At 32.8% G+C, this 10,631-nt stretch overlaps 2 protein-coding genes across 2 annotated transcripts in view; one reads left to right on the top strand and one right to left on the bottom strand.

The window, feature by feature from the left end:
- The first annotated feature begins 3,236 nt into the window (after positions 1-3,236).
- Positions 3,237-8,903, top strand: LOC119833455 (leukocyte surface antigen CD53-like). Its single transcript, XM_038357462.1, has 6 exons — positions 3,237-3,420; positions 6,186-6,270; positions 7,400-7,591; positions 7,864-8,118; positions 8,385-8,516; positions 8,711-8,903. The coding sequence occupies exons 2-6, from the start codon at positions 6,193-6,195 to the stop codon at positions 8,756-8,758; spliced, it is 705 nt and encodes a 234-aa protein (XP_038213390.1). The 5' UTR covers positions 3,237-3,420; positions 6,186-6,192; the 3' UTR covers positions 8,759-8,903.
- Positions 8,904-9,001: 98 nt separating this feature from the next.
- Positions 9,002-10,631, bottom strand: part of LOC119833341 — a 3,967-nt gene continuing 2,337 nt past the window's right edge. Inside the window, exons 4-10 of the mRNA XM_038357327.1 lie at positions 10,450-10,581; positions 10,288-10,364; positions 10,120-10,209; positions 9,888-10,043; positions 9,537-9,664; positions 9,300-9,406; positions 9,002-9,178 (exon numbers count right to left, since the gene is read on the bottom strand). Coding sequence (XP_038213255.1) covers positions 9,002-9,178; positions 9,300-9,406; positions 9,537-9,664; positions 9,888-10,043; positions 10,120-10,209; positions 10,288-10,364; positions 10,450-10,581 — 867 coding nt within the window. The remainder of the gene's footprint in view (positions 9,179-9,299; positions 9,407-9,536; positions 9,665-9,887; positions 10,044-10,119; positions 10,210-10,287; positions 10,365-10,449; positions 10,582-10,631) is intronic.

Below are 10,631 nucleotides of genomic sequence, written 5' to 3'. Positions count from 1 at the left end.
GCCGCTGCCGCCGCTGGCACCGCTGGCGCTGCACATCGACAGGCACCAGATCGACTACTGGAACGATCCGGAGCGCATCGCGATGTTCGTTGCGACGTGGAACTATGAACGCGACGTTTTGCTCGAGAACGACTCTTGGGATTTCAGCCATTTTTAGTGGATGTTGTGTTTCTGTATGGGTTACTTTTATGGTGTTGTGCTGTTCTGCTGCTGTTGCATAGGAGAAATGACAATTGTTGGATAATGAATATACAGTGAATATGTCTGGCATCTCTTCTATGCGGCTAGGGCCTCTTAATTATTAATCACTGCAAATGAAGTTCTCGTACAACAAACTTCCAAAAAACTTCCGTTTCCGATGTTTAGTTTTTTCACATAAGTCTTTCTGATAAATGCTCATAGGAAACAACTTAATGAGACTCCTTTGTTGAAGAAACATAATGTGGAATTATTCTACGTTGTACGTCTTCCTGTCTCGCTTGATGAAAATTAAAAATGAAAATATGTGTATTGTCATTAGACTTTAGAAGGTTCCTTTTACTTTTGAGACAAGGAACCTAAAGTCGCAGTTAAAGAAATCGGAACATCAGGATTTTAACTCCATATTTTATGAAAGATGTCGAGAGTCAGTTCTCGCAATGAACACGAGATAAATGTGCTTAGATAGAAACAAGACTGGAACCCTAGTTCCGAGTTGGTTCATATTTTCTTCCCTTGCTACCTTGGATAAAATTAGCTGAATGTAATGTAAAACTGTGTGATAACTGTTTTTCATTTGATACAAAAACATAAATAAAATCTTTTTTTATAGATATAATTTTTATATATTACTAGCTGCGCCCCGCGGTTTCACCCGCGTAAGTCCGTATCCCGTAGGAATATCGGGATAAAAAATAGATGTTGGCCGATTCTCAGACCTACCCAATATGCTTACCAAATTTCAGAGGAATCGGTCAAGCCGTTTCGGAGGAGTATGGCAACGAAAACTGTGACACGAGAATTTTATAAATTAGATTTCCATTCAATTTAATTCTAATTTGATCATCCTACAAGTCAGTTCTCTAAGAAGCAGCATATTTTTTTACTTTATTTAGGGCATAATACTCCAGTGTAATTCCATCGAAGGTAGCAAGGCAATACAGATTAAACCAACAAAATAGTAACAATTTGTATGATAATCACTACTAGTCTAGTGGAATAATGCTGGGACGAAATACAAACTTCTAAAATAAATCAGATTGCTTAGATTCTCTGGCGCGCCCATACTTCTGGCGCAATGTTGACATGCGAGTTGAAACTGAAGTTTGCTGCAACTTGTTATCTTCGACTATTATTTTACGTTCTTACTTTAATGCTATTTCTCTTTAATTCACGAATTACAAAATTAAATGTTTCATCCAAAAATATGTTCATATATCACTGCTTAAGTTGCAACAAACTTTATATTTCAAACTCAAAACGAAATTGTACGTATTGTGTAGCTTCCGTTTAAGCTTTTTATACGTGATGTCGATGTCAATTTAATATTAATGTTGTACCAGATAAACCATTGAATATGGCACTATAACATTTATGTGTGTATGTATGTGTTAAGAATAAGTAAAGTGTTGAGCGAATAATGTTTGTGTTACCTTTAATTTCGATGAAAAATTTGAATTCGTATGTAACGGTTGCTCATTAGGTAGTAGACATTGAAATATATGTAAATTGTTAATGATTTGTGTAATGGTGATGATGAATAGTTTTATATAATCATTAATCGGTTTAGTAGAATAATGAAACCTTTCTAAAAGAAGTGTAGTTGTAAAAAGAAATGTTTAATTTTGTGTTTGAGATTTCGTATCGTAACTTACAACGTTTCTTTTAATATTTACCAGTTTCCTTACTAAGCTTGTGAAATGCTTATTATTTTTTGAATTCTGTTAAATTTTTCGTTAAAATTTCACCGCTTTCATATTGTTATATCACGAACAAGTGTGAGTGTCTCAACGAAAATAATTATTATCGGTAACACAAACATGGACAAATTCGTAATACGATGTAGATTATCAGTAATGATTATTGTATTAAGAAAGCTGTAATATTTGTTTCATTTGCATTTGATATGGAAGCTACACATTATAGCCTCACCTCGTGTGTGATGAATTTAAATCAGGTAAGATCTAAATAGGTGTACTCATACATTAATTAATTGATTCTATAACCAGACGTCGTAGTGTTAGCTTATATAAGTGTATTTTGTTGTATTTCTAGCGCAAAGTGTGTATATTAATTTTTCGATTAACTTCGAAATATAGTTTGAAGTGTTCTTTACTTTATTCAGTGTAAAAATTATTATATCGTACGCGAAATCACATGTATTGGATAAGTGTGGTGTTCGTGCGGGTTGTACGGTTATTACTCTAATAAATATATTTATTTATTGCTTCTAGCGATCTCTACTCGTACACCTTGGCATTTCTAATGCAAGTACATTTATACATAACTAGCCTCCACATACGAGTAGTGAAAGCTAATAAATCTACTTATTTGTAAAGATTACTTTAAAAGTTTCTACTGTAAACCAAAGCTCAATTATTTTCCGATGTAAAGCAGAGCTCATTGTATAAGTAGGATGAAATATGCTTTCTATACATTTGTACTAATTTTATGTTGGAGTAACAGTTTATTAACAAAAGCTAATAAAAAGAATTTCATCAATAGTTGTTTTATTAAATCATTTTGTACTTTATCAAACTCTATTCTATATCTATAATGGTCGAGGGATATTTATTTCACAACCTATTAAACAATTATATTTTTTGGTTTGGTCTATTAAAGAATTGTAGGTACCTAAATACCAACAAATACTTTTTTTTGTACTCTGGAATGTAATCTATCTATATGCATTATGCACACATAACACAAGTGATGTTCGTGCGTGTTTATTAAATGGTGACCTATTCGACCTCGCCCTATTTCATGTTTCGGACCTCTTATGGTTAAGTATATTTTATTGAATACCCGCGCTCTAAAGCTCTAGAGTTTTACAACTTAACAACACTTGGCGATTCATTTTTGTTTACAAACATAAAAAGGATTACTGTTTTACTAATGATTAACTAAAATAGTATTCGCAGTGGCTACGAGTGCGTAACGTAAAGGAATCGCGCACACAGCCCTAGGCACTGCTATAAACAATTTTAAAGTATGTGTATCGCATTCGAAGGTTGTCCCATACGGGCTGGTGGGGCGTTGCGTGCCGAACTCGTAAAACAAACCAGTTGGATTGTTATCACCGGCCACGGTTGACCTTTTTACACTTTTTACACGTACTTGAATGAACTCGTTTGTTTTGTGTTTACGCTATAGTATTCGTGTAAAGTGATGATTAAGTGAAATTCTGTATTGGATCACCATATTGTAGACGTTTTTCTGACGGTGAATATTTATCTTTTGTATGGGTTATGCTAACGTATTTAAAGAATGTCGTTATTCGTAATAGACGTTAATATTTTGTGTTGAATGAAAGTGTTGAAGAAGTGTAACGTTACAAATTGTATGCAACTTTCACTTATCTAACGCAAGAGAAGGGATCAGGTGGACCTTGTATAAACCCCTCACCTTGAGTGATGCGTCCGCGCACTACTGTACTCATATATGCTTGTACTAAACCTACATACAGATCTACGTCACGGTATGCCATATAAACACGATGACTGAAGGCATAACAGTGGATTAACATACTTCTAAACTTCTCTGATGAGACGGTTAAAATGATAGGTATTACAAAAAATATCTGTTTGATTGATATTGTCGTTTTCAAAAAAATTAATTTATTCATGCAACAAAATACGCTTTTATCAAATAAATGTATTGGCGCCTGGCGGTTAAGTCAGTAATTCCCATTTCCCGCGCTGTCATTCAAATAAGTAACAGTCAAATTTCGATTGATTTTATCTCTCATGAGCTCCTGCTACGGAACTCTAATAAGAATAATGTTGCTATTTCTTTTGTTATTGTATAGCTTATGTAGGACTTCCATTTTGCGTTACGTTCGGTAGGTACCTACCTATCGATTTATTTGCGTGGTATCTATTACAGAGTTAAGTAATCCACACCAAAATATTGAATCTATCGTAATTAAAACACGTTCTACTCGTATTAGGAACATTTATCTTTACAAATGATATAAAGCTGAAATGTTTATGTAGAACCATTTATTTTAACACACACAAATGATAACGTAACAAAAAAACAGAAAATAAAAAAAGGAAATAAAAAAGAAATAAAAACAAAAAATAAAAATTACGTGTGGTTGCGTGCGGCAAAAAAGTATGCCACTTAGTATATCTGATTTGTTTGTTTAAACACGTAATCTCAGAAACTACTGGTACGATTTTTTTATAACGTCATGCACGACCTGAGTGAAACCGAGGAGCACAGTTAGTCATCCTACTATCCTACTAATCCTACTAATATTATAAAGCGAAAGTTTGTAAGGATGTGTGTGTGTTTGTAGCTCTTTCACGAAAAAACTACTACTAACTACTAAATCGATTACAATGAAATTTGGTACGTAGACAGGTGGACAACTGGAATAACACATAGGCAACTTTTTTATCCCGATATTCCTACGGGATACGGACTTACGCGGGTGAAACCGCGGGGCGCAGCTAGTTAAATATACTCAAATAACATGATTGTTTGCGCTGTGAATAAAACAACTTCATTTTATTCACAGTTTATATTCTATTTGTACAATCTACATAAAAGTAAGCAGTGAACTTTTTAAAATTTTTCCCGTTCATTTTCGAAACCGATAGCTCATCTTGGAACTCTGACGTAAAGTTTCCAACAAAAGTTTATAAAAAAGGCCTCAATAACTTAATAGTTTATAGTGAGGAATTTTGTAAATTGCTATATAATTAATTATCTAATACATTTCAGAACTTATCTAGTAGGTCATTAATTGTTTTTAATTCTAGCACGTGGGTGAGCTCAATGTACGTGGTTACGTTTCTAGGATGAGTGATGAGTCAAACTACAACTATGCATATACCTATTTCAAGGAATCATATTGCTATGTACCTAGACTTATAAACTATTTAACTGTTATTTTAACAGAAAGCACTAGGTTCTAGCAAGCACTAAAAATATCTAAATTACTGTAATGGTAAAAGAATTTAAGCAGGTCTAGTAGGTTTGACTTCAACCGCTAAGCAATAAAAAAAGGAATCAGCTTAATACTCTTTTTTACTTTTAATCTATCCATATATTAACGTATACATACATTACGATTTCATATACCATTAATATGATATAATTATGATATTTTAATGCTTATGTTTGTATCACTGTCATAATATCATATAACTAAGATATTATGACAGTGATAGAAACATAATAATCATTAAATAATACTGTATTCACCCAAATCTCCCATACGCATTTGTTACGTATTGTCGGTATTTACCTACTACATACCTGATCAGATTATTATTAAATATTACTACGTTACTGTTTTCGAAACAAAACTATTTCAAGAGAATGTCCCATCATAATCGGTCCACTTGTTTCGCATATACGAGGAAACGATCTGAAATTATTTGGAAATTTGTTTATTTATTTGATACATAAATCATGAATGAGAAGTTTTGTGGGTAGTTCAAAATTTATTTTATTAAGTTCAATATAAAATGACAACACATACACATTTATAAATCGTAAGATGTTAATATAACGTATCGTTTTTAAAAAACAATATTGAATTATCTTTACTGCTAATTACTTTAGTGGTATGAAGAAAATTCTAAATATAAGACCTAGATTCACGCTCAACCATGGTGCATCAAAAACAAAATATTCGGAAAGGCATTGGAGGTAAACCACGGCTCACTAGATCAGTGTTGGTTTTTATTGATTTTTAGGATGTTCGAAATAATTTTGGTATCTCATATTATTTAATATTTGTGTATTATAAAATGGAAGATCAGATATCTCCTCAGGATGAACGGTAATTCTTTTATATGCAAAAGATTCAATGCAATAAAAAATGCTAGGTTAGAAAACTATTCAAAGTTGTCCTATTGGATTAGTTTTAGTGTTAAGTCTATACATTTGATATAATTGCCAGTAATAATCGTTACAATAATGACACTATTGAATTTGTAATGTTGTGTGTACAATACAAATAATGTATTTAGGGTGGCGATGGCGATGAGCGGCGCGATGGACAGCTGCGGCCGGTGCATGAAGGTGTCACTGGTTGCCATTAATGTTGTTACATTTGTGAGTAAATCTTTTTTAATATAATACCTTGTATAACAGTGGCCATGAATGGGGTCTGTATAACAAAAAATAAATAAAAGAAAATAGGTAATGTCCATTTGGTTTTTGTATCATTAAAATTAAATACTGCTGTTTTAACTTAGTTAACAATTAAATTAGCTTCAAAACGGAATGTTTGTATAACATGTAATATAATACTATACAGTAGTTTGTATGTAACCGATTCCCTTAGACTCGATTTTGACCTATATAAACAGATTTAATTCAAACTTTGTACACATATGACTTTTCAAAAATCAGAAACAATGCAATATTTTAATGAGTTTATCTTATTTAAATCGTCATATGGAAATATTATTAAGAAAATCAACATTACAATAATATGTATAGACACCATGTTTGATTTAATTAAGTGATGGCCTGTGATGTAGAATATTCCATAAACTTGTACCTGATGTATGTTAATTGTTACAAATCAGTTGTAGTAGTTTGGTATGTAATGTTTTCTAAAAAAATAAATAAACTGTTAACGAATACTAAATAGGTTCTGTCTAGTCTAGTCTTTTCTAGGAATTTTAACATTACAAAGAACTTGGCTTAAGGACAACTTAGTAAACAGACGCTTCAAGTTTTTCTATAAATCTTTTATAGAAACAAGTCTTTCCTTCATATTATTCTTACATATTATACCTACTTATCTCAATGTATTCTAAGAATTTAACAATAATGTTATTAATGCTTTATTTATAAAATGTATTTATCAATTGATAAAATTACGTTTTTGAATAACAATTATTAAAGAATAAATATGACTTTTTAATCTTACTTATTAAGCAAAGTATCCATACTTCTAAAAAAATATAAAGGTTGGTTTGAACGCGCTAATCTCAGGAACCACTGGACCGATATCAAATATTCTTTCTCCATTGGAAATGTAGGTAAACCCTCAGGGTTATTGGCCATACATATATTATAGACGAAGCTGGGGCGGGCCGCTTATCTTATGTCTAATTAACCTTGCAAACGTCTATACTAATCGCAACATTTCGGAAAGTAAGCACTCACAAATTTTGTGTCCTAATAGAAACAGACATGCGGTTAACTTCCTAATATTATTTACATTTTCCAGTTGGGTGGTCTGCTAGCAGTAGCGATAGGAGCATGGATTTGGACGTCCCGTTCTTTTTCTAGCACGCTCATGAGCAATAATATGTTTATTGCTTCTGTGGTCGTGGTTGTGGCCATGGGCGCCGCCATCATGCTACTGTCTTTCCTCGGCTGCTGTGGTGCCGCTAAAGAAGTCAAGTGCATGTTATTGACGGTAATAATTTATTAAGGTTTTAAAAAAGCACATTCTTACATTGTAAAAAAATAATGTGAAAATGGGAAACCAAATTCTTTCTCATTCTAAATGTGTACTTTCATCTTATTAATAAAATATATATTTTTCACGAAGAATGTTGGGTGTTTAATGATTTAATTGTAAATTATACTTTGATGGTAATGGTTAAAAAACATTAAAATTCTCTGTGCGACCACTTTAATCATACATGTCTCTGTTTACGTATCTTAGATATCATTGTTCACTTTCAGTATTACATCCTGGTATTCATAATCTTCGTCGCAATGTTAGTTGGCGGGATCTTGTTGTTCGTGTTTCGGGAAAAGGTCCTCTCAACGTTGGACCGGGAGATGCACGCGTCGATTCCAAACTATGGCGTGAAGCACGAATACACCAAGGCGTGGGACGACACGCAGACATATCTGCAGTGTTGTGGTGTCAAGAGTCATAACGACTGGAACGGCAATGTTCCTGAGAGCTGCTGTAAAGAGCTGTACCCGGGCAAGGTGAGACGTTATGGCTTATTAAAATATATATATTTGCAGGAAACTGATTCACCGACATCATTGATTATTGTTTGCTAACTCATTTTCAACAATTACCTGGAACTTTTTCAAGCTTAAATAAAAAAAGTTTTCAAGCTTAAATAATGTGTGTAAAATCATTCCTCGCGACCAGAATGTGTTTGTGTTTTGTTTTAATAAAATCATAGTTTATAACGAGCCACACGCATCATTTCTTCTAAATATTTTTTTTAATATAATTTTTCCAGCGGCTGGACTGTAAATATTCCCCAAACCCGACCACAATGTATATGGATGGTTGTCTTAACAAAACCATCGACTTGCTCCGCGAAGACGCCGCGTACGTCGGCGCTGTGGCAATTATTGTGGCCTTGGTCATGGTATGTGGTATTTATTTTCGTATGACCTAGTATAGGATTATGTTATCTGTGGTAAGATTATAGATATCAGAACTTAATATGTTCATTAAATCTGATTTTTCTTAATCTGTTATGGTGTCAATGTGGTCAAGAATAGTAATTAAGTCAGCTTTAGAATTAGCTTTAAATTTAATCTTAACACTTTATTTTTTTAGGTACTGGCGCTAATCTTCTCTTGTGGATTATTCGTGAAAATAGAGTGACAGAAAAGACTTTAAATTTGTTGATTAAGAATTTTGACTACAATTAGGATAACTTCGGTTAATTGGATGTTTCGCGTTGAACGTGCGTTTTTTATTTATTTCTCATATGTAAGTAAGAAGCAAATAAAAGGAACATTGATTGAGATTTTTTTATTTTCTTTATAGACAATATAAAACATCCTAAAACATCCAAAATAAAGTAACCACAAAAAAAAACAATAACAACCTAAATATGTAGTCCTATCAATTTTTAGCCTTTCGTCGTGGTGGAAATTTTATAGTATTCGCGTTGCCTTCTTTATACTGATTAGTGCGAGTATACCAACCGCAGCTCTTGATGATGCAGTCAGATGTAGTAGTCCCCAATGGAAGACCTAAAGCGCTGATTCTTTCGAGCGCTTGTGCTGGTCCTCCTGTTATCTGAAAATTGCATTTTGATTTGAAATATACTTTTCATCTGTACATAGAAAAATAGATATTTAAATGTTAATAATAAAGAATGAAACAAAGAATAAAAAAACAATATTTGAATTATCAATACCCTCCCGAAGACAACGTGCTTGCCATCGAATTGTGGTAGGGGTTTGAAAATTATATTGAACTGTCCGCACACTTCATTATCTGATGTTACCACCATTGATAAGACGCCTTTAAATAAATAATTAAGGTTATTAAAAATTTATATGTATGTATTATGTAGGTTTGAAAATTAGTATTTTATATGTATAAACAGATTGATTCTTTTGAACTAGCTATGTATGTATTTTATATCAGTCACCTGGAACGGAATGTTTAAGCCGTAGACATTCAGGCTCCATGGGGTCAGTCTGACCTTCCGGTAAGTAGCAACCGAATCCATTATCTTTGGTAACGTCACCACCTCGACAGTACAAGTCTGGTACTACTCTAGAATTAAAAAATATTAGGGAAGCTTCATGGAAGCTTTACTGTAGCCACGTATAATGAGTAATATCCCTTATGTAAATCGGACAACATAGAAACAAAAGTTTGGTCAAATGGTTTTAATTTTCTTCCTGCTCTTAATCATACATTAACGTAAGACTTCAGCGATTTAATCAAGTAGGATAATCAGGCAATACTAGAGTAGAAATTCCATATGAAAGTGTACCTGAATATTCTAGTACCCGTATATGCGTGACCCCTTTTATCACCTTTTACGAGACAGAGAAATAATTGACAAGTTCTGGGTGCGATATCATTAAAGAGCTCAATCGTGACACGTCCAATCTTAGACCCTCCAACCACCCAAATATCCATTGAAACCCTTAAATAATAAGATACATTACACCACCAACTACAACAGTTTATACATAAATAAAATATACAATGTAATGATATACTTCGTGCGATTTGCGTTAGGTGGTTTGTCGAAAGCGGGATCTCTTATATCACGATCTATCTTTTCAGTTTTGAACAAAATAAATGGTAAGCTGTGGAGGTAAGACATTAATTTGAATAAATAAAATTTATATTCAATGAAATATATTCATATTTTAAAACCTCCTTACGATGCTCCTAATATTAATTTATGTTTTGTATCCTTCCAAAGTTCTTCAAGTTCTTTTGTAAGTGGTTGCTCTGATCTCTGGAATAAAATGTGGGTTACATTTCATTGATGTATCATATCTTATTTCTTATTATAATGGAATGCGAAGTTGGGCTTTACTAACAGCTATTAACAGTCGAGAATAAAAGTATAAGTTCTGTCTTCGTATTTCATCCAAAACTCTTTGTCGTTGCTTACACAACAGTTTATTGTATGTGTCCGTAAGCTCCGGGTACATCCAGCAATCTACAAAACCCTGAAATCCAATTAGATACATAATAGATTATAATAATTTTTGATAAAATT

The sequence above is a fragment of the Zerene cesonia genome, chromosome 17 (assembly GCF_012273895.1).
Source record: "Zerene cesonia ecotype Mississippi chromosome 17, Zerene_cesonia_1.1, whole genome shotgun sequence".
Lineage (NCBI taxonomy): Eukaryota > Metazoa > Arthropoda > Insecta > Lepidoptera > Pieridae > Zerene > Zerene cesonia.
Note: the sequence above shows the minus strand (reverse complement) of the source record. Positions and strands in the feature narration are given on the sequence as shown.